Below are 23,762 nucleotides of genomic sequence, written 5' to 3' on the forward strand. Positions count from 1 at the left end.
GAGGAAAGAAAGCCAGAATGACAATGTTATTTTTGTATAAAAAAGCTTGTGATTTCAAGATTTATCAATAAAAAAAAAGTGTACCCTGCTTCCTCTGGGTCCTGCTTTATCAGTACGTCCATGTGGTCCTCTGTTACCCTTCAGAAAATATTATTGTATTTGTTTAGATGTCTTTAAAATGTTGACAATAAACATAATGAGGAAATAATTGACTTAATAATTGAATCCATGAATGCAGTCAAATCAAAGATACTTAATATGAAGAGAAAATTGAGATTTGTGGTATTATTGAGTTAAGAAAGTGTCCACAGACCTTCAATCCATTGTTGCCCTGCTTTCCCTGACGACCCGTTTCGCCATTCCCGCCCTGAAAGATAAAAAAAAAAAAACACAAGTAGATCAAGACAACATCAAGATTGATGCATCATAGTCTTTTAAAAAGGTCAGTGGCGGGCATATTTTTGATGAAATCATCTTGTTACACGGTTCCAAACATTTCAGTATATACCTCTTCATCATAATAATTGTCCTGAAGACAGCTACAAAAAAAAACAATTTTTAAACAAGTTGTCTAACAATAAATCAGAAAAAATACATCAATTATCATCTTAAAGTATTTTTAAACCACATTACAATATTACATTGACCTCATCAGTAGTATTATGTTAGACAATTTAATGACAAACTAATGAAGTCTAATAATGACAATTAAATGCAATTACAAGTAGTATTTTGAAATTTAATTTGTACATTATACCTCAATGCCTTTGGGACCAGGTAGACCCTTAGCCCCAAAGTACCCTGGGAACCCAGCAGGACCCCTTTCTCCCTGAGGACCTCGTATACCAGTTGCCCCTTGAAAACCCTGAAACAAACATTCAAAACTACAATACAGTACGCCATAAAAACCCAACTATCTGCTCCATTCATATTTCATTACAATATACTACTTAGAAACATATCATAGTATTTCCTACTTGATCTCCTTTAGGACCTGGAATCCCTTTTTCCCCATCTGGTCCCCGGATGCCCTGCACATCACATGTGGTTTATCAGTATGACGGTTAACATGTAAAAACATATTTGTAGAAAGAGTAAATGAGCATTAAAAAGTTTTGTTTTTGTAACTTACCGTTGCTCCAGGGAATCCTGGTGGTCCAGGTTCTCCTACTGCACCCTAAACAGATCATTAAGGTCTATCAATTCCTATAAATTCATTCATTTCTGTAAAAAAATATCTATTGCAAAAAATAGCTGTACAATTAACATTTCCCCTTATTTTGGGCCTAGTGATGATACAAAGAATAAAAAATACATTTACCACTGGGCCTTCAAAGCCGGGGTCACCCCGCAAACCAACAGTCCCAGGAGGCCCCTAGGAAGAAAATAAATAGAAAAAAAACATAAATCAACACAAAAAAATCAATACAATCCAACAATCTACTCACAGGATCTCCTTTAGGCCCCTCTCCACCACTTTTTCCTGGGGTTCCCTGCAAAATATTGAAACATAACTTCAAATATATGCTATTCAATGTTAAAATTATATTATTAAAACTGTATTTTGGGGTATATATATATTGCCACATGTCTAATAAGATTTAACTCAACTTACTTGGAGACCTCGGGATCCCTGAGGCCCAACCTGTCCCTCAAAACCTGGGGGCCCCTGGTCAAAAAATAATAATAATAATTAAATTTAAAAAACATGAAATTTCTGTAAGCAAAAAAAGTAAAATAATAACCATGTAAAATGAATACCTGTGGACCTTTGCGACCTACAATCCCAGCAGGGCCAATTTCTCCCTAAATGTGATGAAATAAACAAATCAGAAAAAGCAGCACATGGGGGATCTTTATAGGACAATAAATGTGCATAATTTGTGAAAATGTCACTGTTAAAACTTAGCTCAAGATGCATGAAATATGTAAAACACAACACAAAATAGTTGACAACTATTCTACTATTATGCAGACATCTTTTCTGATAAAAATGTTAAACCTGCAAGCCTTTATAATCATTCAAACTGCACAACAAATTAGAACAAATCAATAATATCATTTTACCCTGGAGCCATTAACTCCTTGAGCTCCAACTCTTCCTGTAAAGCCTGGAGCACCCTATCAGCAAAAAAATACACCAAAACATATTAAACACAAGTATCTTATCATGTAGTATATATTTGATTCTATTTGCATCTTACAGTCAGACCCGGTAAACCTGGAATGCCGTCCAATCCAAGCTCCCCCTAAACACAAGTAAATCATAATAATATTACTCTGAGATAGCATCCGTAATAATTTGCTACTTATAAAGCCAAGAAGGTATCATTACTCACATCAGGACCAGGTGGGCCCTCTGGACCATCATCTCCTCGGAAGCCAGGAGGCCCCTACAGTACAAAAAAATGGAATTAATAACCAAGAGATATCATAATTTAAAGTGTTTACTGCCATTGAAAATGATAGTTCTCTCTGTGTGGTTATTTTCATACTTTTTCTGTGAATTTTAAATAATCTTTCAATGGCAGCCAAAGAGTTTTTTCAGTTCTACTTCATATTGTAAGAAAAATAACTCACCCTGGACCCCACAGGACCAGGTGGTCCGGGTAAACCAGTCGAACCCTGAAATGAGCAAAGACTTATTTCCTTATTTGCATTTCCCACGAAATAAAAACATGTATAATATTGACCAAAGTTCCTTCAGATTTAGCAGATACATTAAAAATCACAACACAAAGAACAATTTGGAGTACCTTTTCGCCAAATTCCCCAGGTTTCCCTCTTGGACCTGTTCGACCAATCAGACCCTGAAAGTGCATATATGCAAACATTTCAATGTAAATCTCTCAAGCAAATATAAATATGAAAATATATATTTTTCAAAAAACATCTGTGTCCACTTTAAATCTCACCTCATCACCTTTTTCCCCTTTGGACCCTCGTCCGCCACGGTAGCCCCACGGGCCCTAAATGTCAATTTGATACGGGACATTACAACACATCATACAGTTCCGAAGCTGAACATTTTTAAGTCAAGTGCTTTTACATATCATTAAAAAACATTTCTTGCCACCAATTTTATGTTGATATCCTTTTTTTTTAACTGAAACAGATGTTTAATCTATAATCTAACACTGAGACAGAATTTATATGCAGCAAAAAGCGATATTTTGCTAAGATAACTGTCGGCCGTCAGTATTCTCGTAAATCGAGTACCTCATATAAAGTTTACTACCCTTCTGCGACCTATCCAGATTGACTGTGTAACCCACTTTAGTCTCCAATCCCACCAAAAATTTCCCATGGACTAAAAAAAAAACTCACCTGAGATCCAGTGACACCAGGTGACCCCTGTTGACCTTCTTCTCCATTTTCCCCATCTCTTCCTGGGACCCCTGGTTTTCCAGGAGTACCCCTCGGTCCTCGTTCCCCCTTTTTACAAAAAACAAACAAAAAATGACAAGTATATTACAAGCTATTTGGAAGAAAACTAACATTTTAACTGATAAAGGACATGTTGTAACAAAAAAAGTCATTAATACTATTGCTAAGAATGAGGACCAGAAGACTAAACTATAAATCATATTTGCGCTAGAAGGGATGGCCTCCTAAATTCAGTAGAACTGTATTTCACACAGACAAGGCATCACCAGGGTCACAACATCCTGACATGTAAATTGTAGGTAGCAATAAATCAGATTGGAGACAAGAAGTGAAGAAGAAATGATTCAGAGAGTTAGAAAGAAGAACAAAAAACAATCACTAAAAGCCCATTAGATTACACGCTATTGAGGATGATTGATGTCCGATATTTCTCCAACATTTCTGCATGATGGATGGATTGGAATATATTTCCTTTGGGGATGTGTTACTTGAGTATACTGTATGCATTCATTATTATTTTTCACACTGTGATACAAAAGAAAATGTCAGCAGATGGTGCTCTTTAACAATTCAGTACTAAGAAAAGCCTTGACTTGAATGTCTGTTTTTTTGCACTTTTTTTTGGTCCACTTTAAAAATGGATTTTCAATTTTATCCCAATGTCATCCTTCCTTTTGTATAAAGTCGAAGTGATTTAATATAGATTTAAGGTAGAAAAAAAATCAAAAGAGGCATTCACTGTATGTTTTAGGGTTATTTTTTTGTAGAATTCGGGTGGATCCATCGACAGAGACATCGAAAACGAAGCTGGCATAGCAGGTTATTCCCTGAGGCCCTAGGAGACGGCTAACATTAGATCATATCAGTGATAAAACACTGCTTACAACATTATGTTGCCTGTCAGGAATCCCTCGCACTGGGCCAGCTTCAAGTGATGTCTGATATCCACATCAACACTTTTTTGCATAGTTTTTTCCCTTTTTTTGGATCCTCAGGGTGTCTTGGAATTCCCCTGCTCACCAAACAAGCCAACTTTACTTATTTACATTTTTTTCTGCTACCCACTATCTGGGCTTCAACACTAGACATGCACAAACCTTTAATTTATGTTACTGTTAATTGTTTGCACTCATTTTTTTGTTGAATATCAAAATTATTGTGTTTTTTAATTAATTAGGGGCATTCATAATGTTTTTAAATTGACATAACAAAATCTCCGATTTGGAGGGTTTTTCCGAGAATCATACGGTTAATTTTAATCAATATTTTAACATAAAATTCCACTTTTTTGGGCTTCAAGCCAAAGTATTTTCAACCAAAATATGTTTTAATCAATATTTTAACATAAAATTCCACTTTTTTGGGCTTCAAGCCAAAGTATTTTCAACCAAAATATGTTTTAATCAATATTTTAACATAAAATTCCACTTTTTTAGGCTTCAAGCCAAAGTATTTTCAACCAAAATATGTTTTAATCAATATTTTAACATAAAATTCAACTTTTTTTGGGCTTTAAGCCAAAGTATTTTCAACCAAAATATGTTTTTGCTACTGACCATTTCTCCTGGTATTCCTGGTTGTCCACGGTCCCCAGGTTCTCCAGGTGGTCCCTAACAATAAAATATTTTTATTTAAAAATCAGGACTTCATAATAATCCATGCCCATTCCTAACCTGTATGCCAGTCCTTCCCATTTCTCCAGGTGGTCCCCCAGGGCCATCTTTAATCTGAAAGCCCCCAAATAAATTAATCAAGGATGAGAATTAAATAATCATGAACTTTTTTTGCCCCATTTGACATAACCGCATACTTACAGGCCAACCAGCACGAAGCAACTGGTAGAAATTAGTTTGCTGCAAGTAAACAGAGAAGATTTAACAACCAATGAAAGAAAATGTGGAGTAAATACAGAAGACACTTCAAATGATTAAAGACCCGAGACTTGAACTTCAGTCGGTCAACTCTATTGTTGCAACTTCTCTGCAATTCATTTCCTTACTTTGTCATTAAAAGCCCTCTTGGGGGTAAGAGTAGAAAAGTTCAAAGTATCTATAACAACTCCCAAACCACTAACAGATTTATTCATTTCATCTTTTCTTCACATAAAAACACATCTATCATTCTGAGATGCTGGGATTTGCCATCCATGAATGACACTGAAAGGATTGTACTACAAAGAATAAGCAGATATACACACATAAATGTACTTTTTTGCACGCAATGTTTACGGGTTTGGACTTAATTTGAAGCGGGTTTCACAAATTCAGTGTGAAAATTGTATGGATACCAATATACTTAAATTAATGCGAATTAGAAAATACTATGATAAATAAAGAGGTTGAAAATATGGTGGAATTAAGGATTCTATATAGTTTTACATTGCTTTACCCATACAAAAATTGGTGTGTACGTATTTTACCTGAAAAGCTTCCCATTCCTCAGCAGTATTCCTCCACAAGTACAGAGTAGGTAAACCTGGTGGTCCCGGGGGTCCACGGTCACCCCGTCTTCCTGGGTTCCCTTCAAAGCCAATCTTACCCTTTTTTGCATCACAATTAAGTTAAAATCAATTCAAAATAAGAATAAAGACACATAAAGTTGGTGGAGCAAGCATTCATACTAAAAATATATACTTCAATATTGATTAATTGGCATTTGATTTTTCAGTGTATTCATAAAACAATGGAAAAAAATACAATTCAAGTCAAGTGAATTAATTAAAGTATCTCTTACCTTATCACCTTTAAATCCAGGCCATCCAGATTCTCCAGGCCAGCCCTAAAGATAATTAATTGTTATTACTAGAGACTATAAATTACCAAACAAAAATGCATAATTATATGCTATATTAAACCAGTACATTTAATTTTGCCTCATATTTTACAGTAGAGTCCATTTTACTTTATCTGGCACCCGATTTCTTAAATCTGTGCAGTATATTGGCTCAATAAAATTGGAAAATCTTTAAATGTTTGTGTCAGAAAGCCATAATTCATAAAAAATGATGCCCATAACTGATTAAGAGCAAAAGATTGGGCTATTTTAGTATATTTTTATATATATATATTTTAAGTATTGGATTTTTTGTTTTAAAAAAAGGGAAAAGACTAAGTTTGCATTCTTTTCTCTATTAAAAAATACATTTCAATTCCAGTGCAATTGTAGCCAATTATTGCACTAAGTCTTATTATAGTATGAATGAAAGGCTGCTTTAATTAAACCCAAGGCTCCACTCTTCTGAAATCTTCCAAAAACCATATTGATCCCTGTGTTGCGTTTCTACATCAAAGACATTTACGACGAGTCTGTGACATGTTTGGCTAGCGTAACGTCTTCTAATCAGGTTCAGATGGCGGCTGAGTGAAAGCAGTTCACATCAGCTGTTAACCATAAATACATGCCAAACATCTTCCCTTCCAAGAATTATCATGAAAGTTTGGACTCTTCTGATGTGTCAATTGTGACATCAAGTGTTAAAATTGGAAAATAAAGACAATAATCCTCCTTTTTTAGATGAGATTTTTCAGGTATCCAAAACTGGTAACAATTGATTAACCTAAACAATAACCGCGTTTACAAATAATATCGTATGCAGTTAAGTGAGAGTTGGAATGGAATTCAGCCAATCAGAGAAGCCCCCTGTGAATGTCCAACTTGAAAGTGTCCATGAATAAAAACAAGACCCTATCCAATGTCATTTTTGGAATTGAAGTGGCTTAAGAAGGCAGGAAGGATTTTTAGGATAAGTCGATTTTATGATATCATTTGACATCACACAAGGTGTTTAGCACCTGTTACGAAGATAGTTATTGGAATTTAATTCTTTGTTGACATTGTGGATCTCTTGCAAACCACATTTTGAGCCAAAAAAAATATATATTTTATTATAGGGACCCCAAAGTCAAAATGTCCATAACTTGGTATCATTTCAATTGACTTACCTCTGGTCCAGGAGGTCCCATTTTCCCAACTTGTCCAGGTTTGAGACGGTACATTTTCCCATTGGATCCCATGAGCATGTCTCCATCTCTAGAAATGATTCTTATGGTGGCTTGTTTGCTTTTGTTTTGAAATTTGACTTGGACTTTATCTGAGTGGGTCGTATAGCTAAAATTCTGTGTTGTGGTGTCCACTTTTTTAACTGGTGTATTTTGATAGTTTTTTCCAGATAAAGGTGAAGAAGAACTGGACTGTCTTTCTCCAATAGGCTTAAAGGTTGGTTGTGGATTTGTAGGCAATTTAGGAGGAGTAGTAGATTCCAGAACAGGTTTTTTGCGGGTGTTTCTACTGTCAAGATTAACAATGTGGTCAATGGGTTTTCCTGGGAACGTTAAGGAACTCCTCCCACCAGGGTCGACCTTTTTATCAGTGGTGATGTTGTCCTCCGTCTTCTTTGGCAAGGTTTCAGACTTCCCCTTCTGGTTTTGTCCATTTTTGGAAGGCTTCCATTCTGGGTTGATTCGTCCACCCATTTGTAAAGTCAGATCTAGTAATTCGGTGTCTTCATCCACGAGAAAGACGCCTCCTTGTCCACCGGTACCGTGACGTCTCGTTCCTGAAGGATGGGTGCCGTCTCCGCGGGCTGTACCTCGTCGCCACATCACATTTGGCTAAAAAAAAGAAAATGAAATTTGATAATAAGACAGTTTTGTTGTGATTTATGGCGTCTATTCGTGAGTTCATATTTTCATTATTATGAGGAGTAAGTAAGTACTTTAGAATAGAAGTGACAGTTACTCAGAACTGACAAGACTGAACAAAAAGTCGCTAAAAAAGGAGATTAAATCATTTGATTCGTGGAAATAGAACAAGCATGACTGACACATAACGAGAAACACCGTAAGGCAACGTCAAATTAGTCCATTTCAACTTAGCACAAATGCATAAATCAAGATTAAATGATGATATTTTTGAAGTGTGGATATGCACAAAATTGTAAAAAAAAGGTAGGCAAGGAAAATTTAAGATTAAATGCATTTTTTACAGTTTAACTTTACTATGAGAGTAAATTAAATGGAATAAAAACAGTTAAACATTGTGTAACATAATGTTTACACCTTCATTAAAACCTCCCTTTACATCCCAGTGCGCATTTTGATATTAGTTTTGTAATCTCATCTGATTATTATCTCTAGCCTTCGTTATGAAGAATGTAAAGTTCATGATGACCCCGTTATGATACCACTGCACATAACTTGTTTTGTTATTTTTGGATACTTGTTGTCCTATAAGGAAATTTACATTGGCTCCAGTTTAATCCTTCCGTTAAATTGACTTTAATATGATGATATATTATATTATAGTCCTTCCTGGGTGTTGCATTTTCTCAATTTTTATTCATATAGTCTATTCCGATCCTGTAAACCTTCAAGAGAAAAACACACATCCAATGGAATTAGCAGTAAATTAATCCATTCTAAAAATATGAAAGCATGAAAGGCTTCGTAATCCTTAAAGACGATAACCAGTCACAGCAAAGCTTTTAGAGTTCAACTCATGTCACCTTTTGATTCTTTACTAAATTGACCCTAGTGATATACATTTTGGTGATTTTGAGGTAATAATTCCTCTGTTTTTACCATTACTTATACACCATAGTTGTATAAAGCGGCAATTTTATCTGATATAGATAATAATAGCATAATAGGGGAGGCAGCTTGGGACAAAGTGTTGTAAAATGATGTTATTTTATAATGGTTTGACAGAGAAAATGCCGAAAAAGATGGATAGTATGCTATGGAGAACATCATGTTGCAGCGCATATGATTCTATCTGATCTTACATGTCATTACTTCTGACCCGTTGCATAAGGTTAGAAAACTGGAACATTTTGAGCATATTAAGTTTGATGGAAAGGTGGAACATAGACATGCTATAGGGGGGGAGCAATTAAAGAAAGGTTGGAAAGAACAGCTGCAATAGTGAGTCAGATTCAATGTTCAGGTAAAGGCTGTGCCAGCAAAAAAAATAAAAATGACGGTGATTTATTGAGGGTTAGAAAAGAAGTTCTGTTTTTTGTTACCTTCTTAAATATCACTGTTTTTGTGGTTCAACCACAATTCCAACTAAATTCAAAACAGTATATTTTGCTACAGTAGGATCACTCCAAAAACTCAATAAAATAACCCAAAATACATATTTTTTTTCACTTTGACGTATTAAAAGTCAATAATAAATGAATGATTAATGATTAATTGTTACTGTTTTTAAATGAAGGTATTTTTTTTGCTTCTGTACTTTAGTTCACAGAGTTTATGCCAGGTTTTCCTCTCATGAAAGACTGTAGGTGAATTTGACAGACTGGGAAAAGATAAGTTGGGGTGGAGGAGGTTTTGGGGGAGTTTTGGGGGGGCTTTGACAAGTAGAGCAGGCGGTCTGACTTTAGATCTGGATGAGGAAAAAAAAAGAATGAATGAAAGGGCCTTTGTTTCGCTTGGGGCACCTTGTTAGGCCTCTTGCTTGACTTCAACCTTTCAGTAGCCTCACATTGACTTGCAGTCTTACAATATTTTCAAAAAATATGTCTCTATTCAATCATTTTTTCCAAGTATTAACTCATTATCTATCACCAAAATGGGAGGGGCTATCAATCTTTCCACTTTAAATAGTGAATGACCACCAATGAGAACATTTCATGGGTCATTTCTTAGTATCTACTAGCTACGATATTTAATTATTATTTTTCACTTGAGTTCCTGAATACAAAAGTGATATAATAATCCTTAAAAAAACATCTTGTTGAATGAATACCTTAAAAAAACGTTCACTTTTTTTACAAAGCACTTAAACATGCCACAACACAGAAACTATTAATATGTATCATTATAAGTTCTTTTATCACTGTCAAAGGTTTTGTGGTTTTGCCAAAAATACAACCAACTAAATCTAAGAATACTAAACATGCCCTAGCCTGTGCATGAAAAAAAAAATGTAATAAATATTTCACAATCAAATAATTATCCATTTCTTCTTATCTCCTATCAACTCTATCGTTATTTTCTTTCCTTTACTCTCACGAAAAGTCACCCATTTAACTTGTGCAGACTTGAATCTTAACCCAAATACTGCAAATGTACTTCATTTTCTGTCTAAAAAATATTACATATACATCACAGAACATCTACTGTAACTGAGGTCCTGGGAATTCATATATTCTGACTTAAAACTAAAAAAAATGGCCCCAATAAGACTTAAAGGCATTACATAGCAGAATGATCATTACACGGTTTCTATCCAAATCTCAACAGGAAAAGTCAGTCCTTCAGAATGAGGGCAGATGTTGGTAAACTCCACCTGGATTGTGTTAATGGTTATTACTGTGTCCCTCCACTAGCCTGACAGATAGACTGTTACGGGCGTTAAAGGCTAGAAGAAGTCATTGCTAGATGAACTGATGAGTTCTGTTAGCAAATCACACACACATGCACATACAACAAAACCTAATCCATTGGTAAGGTCCATAAATCTAGGCAAGACATAGGTATGCAAACGTTTTCAGACTGGCTGGGTCTTGTAAAAGGCAGTGGCTGTCCTAGAAAGGGAGACTAAAAGGGCCTAATGATTTAGGACAGCGGTTCTTAACCTGAATTGAATGTGGCATTAATATTAAATTGTAAAAAATAGCAAGCCAAAATGACGTTTGTGTCTCAGTTTAGTCTTACTTGGACTGACGAAATGTATGGGTGTGTATTTTTTCAAAATAAGGCACTACACAGGGTACAGGTAAAAAAAATAAATTAAAAAAGGTATAAATGTAAAAACTTCATTATGCCTGTCACTATATAATAATTTTTCTTACTATATTTGAGGTTAAGTTCAGGTTTGCAGATTTTTGTGCTATTTTATGGTCTAATTTTGTCCAATTCTGTCTTAAACTAACTTAGTTTTTGACTGATTGCAAATTTCAATGAAAAATATGATAATATCATTTCAAATGTAGGCAAAGAAATCTTACAACATTAAAAAAATACATAATTATTGAACCTGAACTTAACTATAGTATATTCCTTGGCCAAATTTTTGCATGTGTGTTTCTGTATATGACTATGCTGAACATGGCATTAACACTGTCATGTTTTTTTTCTGTCTCATTTTGCCCCATAGGACCACCCAAATGTTCCAAATCCCACTGTTGGTTGGGATCAAAGTGCAATTCCAAATCCCCAGTGGTAGTCTGGGAATCTAAGATTGTGAAGCATGCATGAGTTGAGAGGTGTAGAACCTCAAAAGATGTTAATAACTTGTACATATAAATTGAGCTCACTTTCACCTAAAGCCAATGGACTATGCAAGCTCCTACAAAATAGTAGCAACATCTGACAGATTACTGGACTTGTGATTTCAGCTGATATACCCCAACAGTAGCGACCACTCAGTTCACTAAACTCTTCCAATGTAAGGCCATAAAATCCTGAAAAAGTTCATCAGTTAAAGTCTGTGGAACTGATAACTTATCATATGAAATAGCAAAAACACTGCAAATGGCATGTAAAGAAGTGTTCGGCTTGCAGAAACCCGACAGTCTGTCACTCAGTGCAAGTTGAGTTCTTAAAGTCTGCATCAAAGTCAAACAAATGTACCACAACAACTTCAGTGGCAGAGTCGAAGGAGAGGCAAGTTTGCATTGCACTTTTCTTAAAAAAGAAAGCTGCTTAAGCGCAGTAAGCTTGTCTCTACTTGCACTTTGAATTATTTTAATCCACCATGGAATAGAATTCAGTTGTTAGTTATAGCTGCAAAATCACAAGATGAAATAGAAGACCAATATCAACAGATCAGTATTTACTTCAATTGAATTCCCATTAAATTATGTTATAAATCAGAGGTGACTTTAGCTAAATAGAACAATAGAGATACAATAATACTGAAAATATAATTTGACATTTGAAAATGACTGAAAATACTGTAGTACTGAATAAATACTTAAAATTAATTGGGTTTTTTCCCATTAAACCGGTTATTATTGACTTCATAAATGATTTTTTACTCAATATACCCCATTTAAAATGAGTTAATTACTCCAAAATGAGTATACAAGAACACAAATATAAAATCCCATTTTAAAAATACACTACTCAAAATTGACCTCCTACTCTTTCAATTAAGAGGGCAAATGAACCATCACAATTAAGCAGTCAAGCTTGTACCTGTTGTTTTCGTCGTCTTTGACCGTGCGCAAAGCGCCCATTTAAATCCAATATCAAGAATCCCAGCAGCAGACACCATCCCAGATGACAGAACATGACTGCAGAGGAGACACAGCAGATCTGTTTGCAGTTCAGCTGTGCTCCATTCATAGTAACATGCACAAGAGCTGATCCAAAACTCAACTAACACACCCACACAAGGTGCACACCCCTCTTCACTGCTATCCACTATCAACCTTCCTAAACACAATACACTTACAAAGCACATCATTTGTAATCCAAGTTCAAATTTAACATGTTTTCACAACATCTCATCACAATAAAACAATATTGGCTGTTGATACAATGTCATTTTTACAAAACCTACCCAAAAAAAACCCACTAATTTTTACCCATTTGTCATTTACAGTGATAGATATTTAATAAAGATGCTCATCCCAATTGAAATGGGTTTAATGGCTATGGAAGTTAAGGGGTTAAGAACCCAAGGGAACACTGAAACTAGAAATCCAAACAATGGTATTCCCACATCTGGAACAATTTATGATTCATTAATGAAATGAATGTAGAAAAACAACTTGCATCTTGTTATAATTACACTACATTTAAATCAACCAACACCTCTCTAAAGAGACTGATATATATGTTGACAAAGCAATCTCCAAAATCAGATAAAAAGGCAAAGAAACCCTGCATCTTGCAAGAATAAACCACATTAGGGATATATATTCATCATATATCTATACACTATGTACTGATAAACTAAAGTGGACAAAAAAAAAGTACTATAGAAATTAGAAGGGGATGCTTTGCTCTTAATTCCCAGAAATAGATTTTAGTCACTTCTGATTAACCATGACCTCTTTTACAAACTTCTTAAAAGCAGTTTTTTTTAATAAACAGTTGTTTAATGTGTTGTATATTTATATACAAATCCTCTAATGATTTTGTTTAGGGGTTAGTTGAAATGAACTGATGGAATTAATATTAAAAAATGAATAGATTCTGTTCGGAGAAATTTAACAAAACTAATTAAAGTAGAAATTCAAGTTACTGCTGTTATTTTTGTTTGCTGGTGAAGTAATTGGATATATATATTTTGCTTACTTGAAAAACACTGTTTTGTCTTGATCGTAGAGACTTAAAACCGGCCTCAGCGCATCTTGACGCATGATTGGTGCATTGTTGCCGAGCAGCATCCGGGTTGTCCATCACAAAGGTGAGCTGTCTCAGGTGACCCTATATACAAGAATCACAGCAACATACAGTCAGTAGTGTACAAAGATTAAAAATCCTTTTTTGGTAATGTGCAGCATCTGTTTTAAAGCTGGAGCTGACTGCCGAGCAGATGTTGTACTGCATTTCATGCGTGTAGTAATTGACAGTGTAATTTACCCATCAGATAATATCTAAAAGTCTGTGTTTACAGGAATTGGTGCAGGAAGGCGGCATGCTGCTTATATAAGCGTTGATAAGCAACACTGTATGGCAAAAAGAAGTTTTAAATGCAGTATTTTCTGCCTCCAGTAGCATATAAAAGTAAAGAAACAAGTAGTATGTTTCTAGATCCCAAAAAGTATTCCCACAGCATGCCTACTCATTATAAGACTATTTAATATATCAACAAATGTGACTGAATTTGCAATAAAATGTTTTGTGTGTGAACAAAGAACATGTTGCAGCAATTATAAATAACCACACTAAAGTTTTGTTGTTTTTTAGAGAGCAGAAATGCTTCCCACAAAAAACACGTCAAAACAATGATCTCATTCATATATTTCATGTTTAGAAATATACAGTAGTGCGAAAGTAACTAAATTTGAAAATTTCAGTCTTAATTTTAGTTTTATTGATGCTATATTTGGCATTTTAATACTAATTCCATGTTTTGAAATAACACTAATAGTAGTAGTACAAATTAGAAGTTGTTTTAGATATTCTAGTACATATTTTGGAAAAAAAAACAAGTGGTTTCTTATCATTTGCTTCTCAAATAAATAAGAAATAGGTTTGAACAAGGGCCACAAATATCTTCCTGAAATTGCCTTCCTGATTGTGTGGCAACAGTGTCACCTTCTGGATATTAAATTTGAACTTTGACACAACTATTGTGCATTACATTTGCCATCTGAATTGTTATGAATCTTATTTAATGCCTAATGTGAGCACATTTGTTATTACTGTCAATTCAAATGAATTTTACATTGACTAAACAATATTGACACCTAGCAAAAGCCAATCAGTCCATCTTTTATAAAGACTAGTGCTGAAAAATCAACCGACTTACCTCAAATGGAGTCTCAAAACCTTCAACAATGCCTCCAATGATGAAAAGTCCATCAGCTCTGATCCCTAACCCTTGATTAACCCATTCCACACTCTCTAGCAGAGCACAGTCCACAAATATCGCCACACGCCGACTAGACACGCTGATTGCTAAATGATGCCACTGTCCATCAGTCAGATTTCTCACGGGGAATCTAAGGATGAGAGTGCATGATGTTAAAAAAATCATTAACATTCATAGTTTGATTGAAACATGCAACCCAAATTAACATGACATTTAGATGCAGACTCACTCGTAGTGACGTTGTTGTGCTCCGATGAGGATGATTGTGAAGGCACTGATCCGGAGCTGCAACATAATATGTCTGTCGGGGCTCAGGATGGTGAAGATGCTGCTTTCAACTCTTTGGAATGTCTTGAATTGCAACAGGAGACTGAATTGGTCAGCAAACCTGAATACAAAACATTTACAATCATTGCTAAGGATCCTATCCAATAATATATCCTTAAAGATGGCGCACTTCCATTCTCTTTCATTTAAAATTTCCAACATCTTCATAGTGTTGTGTCAATTTGTGTAAATATCCAAATAGTTTTTAGATTAAACTATTTTATTTAAGTTACAGTATATTGCAGTATTTAGTTGCACAAGTGTAATTCATAGCATTATTGGAATTGCACTCACTTTAATTTCATTTTTTTTGGGCAATTGAAAAATATAATCACAATTATTAAAACTAAAAATAGCCCAAATAAGCCAAAATTGCAAAAAATAAGGCCTATGGACCAACATTAATTTGACATCCTTAATACATAGTATTTCTTATTACCATGTATTCACATTTTGGTTAAAATAAACAAACTCCAGTCACAAATGTTAAGGTGATTTGTGTATGGGAAACAATGTTAATGTATTAAAAAGACAGTAGTCTAAAGATAGAAGCATACCCTTCAGTGAACAGCTGCATAAGAGGGAGAGCCAAGATGGAGTACTGTCCCACCTGAAGGACAGGACACGGGTCATCCTCCATTGTCCACGACGTGTTTGCACTGTTGGGCAAGTGAATGGAAAAGTCCTGAAGAATATTCACCTCATCTGAAGACACATATACACAGAGTTGGTCTATAAAAAATGGGTTCCAACAAGAATACTTCCACTTTTATGTACTTGGCACTAAAAAATATGCATAGTTTTTCTCATTAGAGTGTCTCAGAAAGCATTCAGCATGTTGCCTAATGAAGTTAAAATATGAAAAGGGATAAAAATGAAGTTTGAAGTTGAAATATAGTTCATGTTCAACGACGCATTGAAATGAAGTCTGTCACGAGTCATGAGATCCAGGTGGCAAACATATGCAGAAAGCAGCTCCTTCATTTGCGGGCAATTACGACATACTGTCGGGCTTTAACACGCAGTGAACAGACCACTTACTGATGCCATTACTGGGAAGCGGAAAACCACTTATGGACTCATTGACTTTAGAAGTAAAAGAGAAGGCTGACAAATTTCATCCTGTTCAGATTTTTAACGTTTTTCCTGTTGCCAAATTTGATCCTGTTCCGTTTTTTTTAACGTTTCTCGGCTGCCGTGGAAGACCGCAAAGTTTTATGTCTTGGTTAGAAAATATTAAATAACCTGCTCAGAGGTGAAGCTTTGTATCAAAAAAATTGATAAAGAGATATATGTGTATTATACAAAGTGGCTGAGGCGATTAATGGGGAATAATTGATATTAGCATAACATATTATCTTCTAATTATTTGTTCCAATGCAACAAGGCATCACTAAATTACATTTTGTAATTAAGCAGCCTTTTTGACACAAGTTATACAACATGGATGAGTCCAATTCTTTTACATTTTGTCTGTTTTTACAATATAATTGCTTTATATTCTTGTATTTTGGTTTGCCTTTTGTTGGTTTCAAAACTAATTGGAATTGGATTGGAAAATTGAGATTAAATGCTATGTATTAATTTTTTTACTTCAAATAAAGGATAAAACAAAGTATTCACTAGTTGTCAAGGCGCCTGTTATGATCTTAACAGTGGTGGTTTGACGTATATAGTAATGACATTTACTGCATTAGAAGCAAGTCAGTCAGTATTACAAAAGCAGTACATAAAAATGTGCCTGCTAAATATGGAAACAGTCTTAACAATTCCCTATTCGGACTTGTAAGTGAATCCAAATCTGTCAGCTATTGACTTTTTACATGCAGACAGCTCTGCCAGACATATGCCTTCAACACAGAGCGATCTCTCTCTCTGTGGTCACAGTCTAACGGCCCAGAGGAATGGCATTGAAAGGACATCTTTTGGGTCACAATAACATACCTGTCAACCTCGAACCATTTGTGATCTTACCAAATTTTGTTTTCGCCCTTACATATATGTATAAATACATGGAAAATCTTACCACTTTACTTTTTTGTAAAAAATCACGAACAACAAAATGAAAGTAAACATAAACAAGGGAACAGGAAACGGAAATCACATGGTGAAAGTGTTACAAAACGAAATGTTTATCATGATCTTTTTTTTTTAGCCAATCAGAGGCGCCGGTACATATATCACTTGGCAGACATGCGTTTCCGGGAACGATTCTCAAAATCACCGTTTAGCGTACCATTTTCATGTGTACAGCGTACCAATATAAAAATGGGCTTTCAGTTGTACCAATTACGGCGAGAACGTACCAGTTGACAGGTATGCAATAAAAAACATTAAAAAATGTCATTTACCATCTTACCAGGAATTTTAAAGCACGGGATGCCATGTCTATTGCTGCCATCTTAACCTCAATTGCATCTAATGACATAAGGTCAAATAGATGCCACATTAAGTGAATTGGACATCTATTGCTGTCAATAGCTTGCAATGAATTCATATTAAATTACTTCCCTGCCACTCTATGGTACTTACAGTTCACCTCCTGTAAATTTTGCATAATTTTCCTATAATTTCTTTTTCATGCATCACTTTCTAGTGAATTATGGGCATTTTTAGGCTACTTTCTGTTAAATTTATGGCATTTTAAGGTTCTTTGTGTACTCTTTTGCCATCACACAACTCATAAAAGTCTGGTTTTAACAGCACCTGAGTAAAAAAAAAAATAATCATTTGATTGTTAATGTACAGTATTCTTAAAGTGCCTGTCAGTCAGAAGAAGCCAGCAGACCATATCAGAGACCCAAGCGGGCCACTTCTGACCCACACGCCATACATTTGACATTGTTAAACTATGCCACATACTACAAGTATATTATTATCAGGTAATGGGTTTCAGATCACGGCTCTAGGAAACAAGAACCACCATTCCATCATTTTATTAGCTGCAGCTGGCATTATACTGGCAATGACATCATCATCACGCCAAGCTTACGGGGGAATTGCGCGTCGCTTTTGATCGGGTTGCTTTTGGCTTTCAGTATTTCAGTCAAAATGTTCCCTTTTCAAAAATTGTCCAAATATATGTGTTTAGGGTAATAAAGTGTGCATTTTTAACAATTAAGGTTAATTTAATTGTGGGAAAACAATCTAAAAAACTCATAAATATAATGACTATATTTATATACACTATAAAAATGACCCAACTTGTCTAATATCTTTTGGCAGAACATTAAAATTATCTCATCCTGTGGTTAGCCAAAAATGACAAACTTATTGTCATTGGCTCAATTTCAAATATAGCAAGTTGATAAAGTGTAGATTATATCCACAAATCTTAAACTGTCCCATTTGGGGATTTTCATATCTAAGAAAAATGTGAAGTGAAGAAAAAGCATATGAATTTTTCACATTGTGAGATTTGTATGGCTTTTGTCAGATTTGTTGATGTTTTCCAGAGGTTTGGGAAACTTTGGACTCAAATACAGAAATAATAAAAGATAAGAAGATGAGTTATAATTTTGTTGATTGTCATGCAATTTAATAATTTTATTATTTTATTATCGCATTTTCCTGGCATTTTCTTATATTTGCCCAAAATAAATTATTATTATTAAGTATATCTGGTGTTATTATTAAGTATATCTAGTCATCAGAGACCATTATCAGGCACATTACTCTACATTACATAACCATCAGGTTGTAGTTACCCCAAAAATGTTAATGTCCGATAGAGAACATAACAATTCCGAGTCTCAAAAATAAACAGGGCGCTGCTGTGGAATTCAGACGTGACTCACTCAGGCGCCTGGCACGGTGCCAATCGCAGATCAATTTCAGCAGGTCATGAAAGGATTATACAAGTTCAACAAAATGTAAACCCAACAGCATGTGCTCTTCTGTCACTCTATCAACAATTCTGAGAAAACAAACATGGATGAGAGAATAAAGCCGCTGGGACTTTGTGTTAAAATTCAAATCCTTCCGTGAGATCTTATGCATATAGAATGCATTTGAACAGTTTTTATTGTATCTGTTTCTATATAAAAAAGATATGTATAATAAGAATGCAACAAAAGGCAAGTCAATTTAACCTTGTCTCATCCATTCATGTAAATAAAATAAGATGCAGCATATGTATATTTATAAGAGTCACTAACATGCATATAAATGGTTATAAGGTGTATAAAGTGTACTGTGATAATTACAGGGAGAAAACATGGAAGGTCCTCACAGTGTGTACCAACCTGGGATCAAACCCTCGACCTCAAGACTACGAGGGCGATGCCCTAACCACTAGGTCCCTCTTAACAAATAAAAATATATTTGCATAGAATAATGAGAAAAAGTTTGAAGAAATTTCCATCTGCAACAAGTTTTGCCAAAACAGATTTTGCACTCATTAACATCAATAGTTGATGATAGTCATCAAACCTAGAACTTATAGAATATGAATCAATGCCAATTGAAATGTATGGCTTAAACTAGATGACTACCGTTGACAGCAATAGACGTCCAAATCACTTTGAGTGGAGAAAACTTGCAGCAAAAGAAGATCAGTGGCGAAAATAACAAAATGCAATGAATTGGACCTCGTGGTTGTCAGTAAGTTAAATGCAATGTCATTTAAAAGTAGATCTTGCCATGTGGCTTACCGGTTTGAAGCATCCCAGAGCCGGACTCTCCCTCATAATCATGTAGATGGGTAGCCAATGTGCACATGGTCATAAAATAAAGGATGCAAAGTGTCCAAGGAGACCACCAGCACATGATTTCTTTCCTAAAAGACGTTTCCTAGCGTCCGATGGAGAAATGTTTGTTAATCAGTGGTTGACAATGGAAGTGACTGGTCCGTTACACCTGCAAGACAGTACGCATGTCATCCAATCACAGAAAGGCAAACCAACAACATGATCCGCCTACTTTCTACTAAATGACCAATAGCAGCTCTGCTTTTCTATGCCAGTTTTACTACAGGTTCATTCAGAAATATCAAATGTTTATCACAATAAAGTTGCAATTCCTATACATTATTATTATTATTCATACATTTCTTGGTCATTTCAATAAATATGTCTAATAAATAGACTAATAGTAATAAAATATATGTTTTTTTAATGAGCTAAAGTAGTCATTTGTTCAAAAAATAATTAAGAAAAAACAGAACTTTACCTGTACTGATGGCAATTTGGGAATTGAAGTCATATATTTCATAATTATTGTTTATTCAAGGATTTATACTCATACAAAATTGGTACAGTTTGACTGTCTGTGCAGGAGACAGCCAAGTAACAGATCAGGCAGCAAAGGATTGAGACACTTTAAAACCACTCTGCAAAAAGAATTCCACTTTTTTGGGGGAGGGAGGATGGGGATTTGTGGAAACTTTGTGACAATGGTATTCAAGTTCATTTAGTTTACTTACACTCCGCTCGTGTAAAGCGTCAGAAATACACCAGGCAAATTATCAACGTTATGGACGTATTGAAGTCAAACAATGTCTGTTTTTTTTAGTCATTTTTTTTTGCACATGCACATTTTTTTTAAATAACATGCAAACAGTTAATGTCCAATGGGAAAGCTGGAGGAAATGATTATTTGGCACGCGCTTCATATTTGGAGGTTGATGTATTTTTTGAAGCACAAATTATACACGACCTAACTGGATGCAATTTTGACTCAAAAATGATGAACACAATGTATGAGATTGACTTCTGATGCTGGGATGAGGACATATTGACTAAAATATGATATTAAACCCCCAAAAAAACCTTTTTATATGACGTCTGAGTATAAACACATCTATTTTGCATCATCTAGTTTGGTCTTGCTCCATACAGTAGCTTTCAAATAAATAAACAAATAACTTTTTAGGTGCGGGCAATCATTAAATAGCTAAATTTGACTGATAAATTCCTAATATTTTCTCTTAAAATGGGCTTTCATTGTGACTAATTTGTGTTGAAGTGCCTTTTTTTGCCCTGAGAATTCTTGACAACATACGGTATAGTATTTCATAGTCTGACAATGAATACAGTGGGACAAAAATCCAATTTTTATACACGCAGAATGACAAGTTAAAGATGGACAAGAGTTGTTGCAAAGAAGGCATGCAACACATTCACACACACACTCACACATTGACAGTTTCCTTTCTTTTGTTCATTTGTTTTTTAAAGAATTTGGAAAATATCTCCTGTTTAAAATTTAACTAAGACACTGGATCCCGATCTTCATTACATAGAAACAATACTTAACATTCAACAAGACAATCACAACTTGATGGCTCTCCAAACAAACATAAAATAATAATAATAATACATCATTCACTACTTACCAAGTCATTATTTTGGGCTAAATCCAAGTTTTAGACAACCATTTTCTTAATAAATAACCATTTTTAGATTTTAAGAAGTACTTGCAAAGAACATTTGGGGTTAGTATGAAAAAATTAAAGTAAATCTTTGAAAAACTGCAATTTAAGGAGTTGTGTTAAGTATATTTGTTTCAATCACGTATTCTATGGCTGAAAAGATTAATTATTTAGTGGCATTGTGTGAAAAATGTCATGTATTCTTTGTTTTTATTCATCATGTGTATATAATGAAAACATAAATAGCACAAATCAAATTAAAGTTAGGACCTACATCATACAAAAAATAGTTTAGTGGATCCTTGAATATAAATTAGTTCCATTTAAATGACATGTTGACAATTTTTCCAAAAAAATGGCACTTTTCTCCTTCTATTGTTTCAATGGGTTGGCAGTGTATTTGATGAAAACAGCCTTAAATAAAGTACTGACACTTTTTTTTACATGTTCAAGATCTCGGCATGCACTACATTGCTGACTTTGGATTTTTAAATTGAATTCAGCCACAAGACTTGGTCGTTATATCAAAATTGATCCTATAGTTCTTTTTTTTTGATTTTCATATATACCAGTGTAGGACAGATTCAACCATCTTTCACTTTTCCACTTTTTCTCAGCTGTGTACACGCTTACATGCTCGACTACGTGTTGAACACAGACCACCCACTCCACAAGCCAAACTCCAGCTCACATCTTGTAAAATGAGGCACTTAGTATTCGGCCACATGTTGTTGTAAAATTGTTGTCTCAGTCACGCCCCTCCCTTTCCCCTGGAACAATTCCTGGCCATGAAAACGACGTGTGTTGGCTTCTTTTTACCATAAAGCGACACTTTTTTTGATCATCCGAAAAGTTCCGAGCCGGACGACAAAAAACATTTTGATCGGTCCGTCTTGGCGCTCGCAAATTGGAAATCGCTGTCGAAATAAAGCATCCAGATCGATCAAAAACATAGCTCTTGAAGATTTTGGCTTTTAGTCTTCAACACCACTGGCCAAGGCAAGAAATACTGAAGGGGTCTCCAAACTTGGGGTAGAAACGTGATTGGGGAAAAAGTCGGCATTTTCTTTCCCTTCAACAATTGTATAAGGAAGGAAAGTCTTCCAAGAATGGCGTCATGGCCCCCCTTGTTGATAGATAGCACTTTTCAACTGGCTACTGGTCCACTTTCCCTTTTCTGACCAGCTCACGCGAGCTGATATGAGCAACACAGGCAAGCTGCTTCTTCTTCATCACTGAATGACAAACAAAAACCTCCCATTTTTTCCCATTTTTTGTTGTTAGCACCAGTCCTCATCCTCTCTCTCCCTGAGGCTTGCCGTACCTCTACCACTTGACGCGGAGTTGACCTCAAACGCATAATGGTAACCATTGGGTACCACATCTGCACGCCCCGGCGCCGGAACGGGCGCGGCGGCGGTGGGATTATGGGAAGATGAGGATGTTGAGGCGGCATTGGTTGCTCTATGTGGCAAAAGTTGGCTGCTCACAGCATCCTGGAAGTCCTCTACCTCTTCGATAAGGGCTTGTTGAGAACTTCCTGGCAGTTGCCGGTCTAGATTTGGGTCAGAACCGAGGCAGGTGACCGGTATGGGGGCGCGGTCGCTGTCCCCGCGTAAATGCTCGTGTTCTGAACAGCCGCGACTGACGCGACTGTGTTGTCCGGCTAGGCTGGTGCTGGCCGCGGAAGAGAGAGGGGAGGAGTTTGCGGTCTTGTAGGCCACGGCGGGACGTGGAGTGAGGGGCGTTTGGGGGAGCTGGCGGCGACCGCGGACTGGTGTGCTCGAACCAGAAGGGACGGCTTTACCCGCTGTGCTACTATGCTGAAAAAAAAAATACAATATTATTTCATGACCGGACGTTTGGTCGCCGGACGTTTGGAGGCCGTATTTTGGCCGCCGGTCAAATGTACTTAGATATTAAACAGTACTTAGATATTAAACAGTACTTAGATATGTAACAGTACTTAGATATGTAACAGTACTTAGATATGTAACAGTACTTAGATATTAAACAGTACTTAGATATTAAACAGTACTTAGATATTAAACAGTACTTAGATATTAAACAGTACTTAGATATTAAACAGTACTTAGATATTAAACAGTACTTAGATATTAACAAGTACTTAGATATTAAACAGTACTTAGATATTAAACAGTACTTAGATATTAAACAGTAC

At 35.4% G+C, this 23,762-nt stretch overlaps 2 protein-coding genes across 2 annotated transcripts in view; both read right to left on the bottom strand.

The window, feature by feature from the left end:
• Nucleotides 1-54: 54 nt before the first annotated feature.
• LOC144210983 (uncharacterized) lies at nt 55-20,061 on the bottom strand. Its single transcript, XM_077737953.1, has 26 exons — nt 19,863-20,061; nt 15,768-15,915; nt 15,113-15,271; nt 14,821-15,013; nt 13,641-13,772; nt 7,329-7,997; nt 6,121-6,165; nt 5,807-5,926; nt 5,191-5,240; nt 5,061-5,114; nt 4,944-4,997; nt 3,328-3,435; nt 2,924-2,969; nt 2,757-2,810; nt 2,340-2,393; nt 2,205-2,249; nt 2,068-2,121; nt 1,762-1,806; nt 1,616-1,669; nt 1,449-1,493; nt 1,322-1,375; nt 1,133-1,177; nt 978-1,031; nt 758-865; nt 314-367; nt 55-138 (listed from the first exon to the last, which is right to left on the bottom strand). The coding sequence occupies exons 1-26, from the start codon at nt 19,975-19,977 to the stop codon at nt 55-57; spliced, it is 2,643 nt and encodes an 880-aa protein (XP_077594079.1). The 5' UTR covers nt 19,978-20,061.
• Nucleotides 20,062-20,415: 354 nt separating this feature from the next.
• cacna1bb (calcium channel, voltage-dependent, N type, alpha 1B subunit, b) overlaps nt 20,416-23,762 on the bottom strand; it is a 61,277-nt gene continuing 57,930 nt past the window's right edge. Inside the window, exon 52 of the mRNA XM_077736750.1 lies at nt 20,416-23,403. Coding sequence (XP_077592876.1) covers nt 22,861-23,403 — 543 coding nt within the window. The 3' untranslated portion in view covers nt 20,416-22,860. The remainder of the gene's footprint in view (nt 23,404-23,762) is intronic.

Source organism: Stigmatopora nigra, chromosome 17 (assembly GCF_051989575.1).
Source record: "Stigmatopora nigra isolate UIUO_SnigA chromosome 17, RoL_Snig_1.1, whole genome shotgun sequence".
In the NCBI taxonomy this organism is placed as follows: Eukaryota; Metazoa; Chordata; class Actinopteri; order Syngnathiformes; family Syngnathidae; genus Stigmatopora; species Stigmatopora nigra.

Bases quoted from the DNA above. Each gene is read 5' to 3' on its own strand.
- LOC144210983 (XM_077737953.1), bottom strand. From the start codon at position 19,977: ATGTGCTGGTGGTCTCCTTGGACACTTTGCATCCTTTATTTTATGACC. The intron at 15,916-19,862 runs GTAAGCCACATG...ATGTGTCTTCAG, and splicing joins CTCTGGGATGCTTCAAACCG to ATGAGGTGAATATTCTTCAG. The intron at 866-977 runs GTAGGAAATACT...TGTTTGTTTCAG, and splicing joins CAGGTCCTAAAGGAGATCAA to GGTTTTCAAGGGGCAACTGG.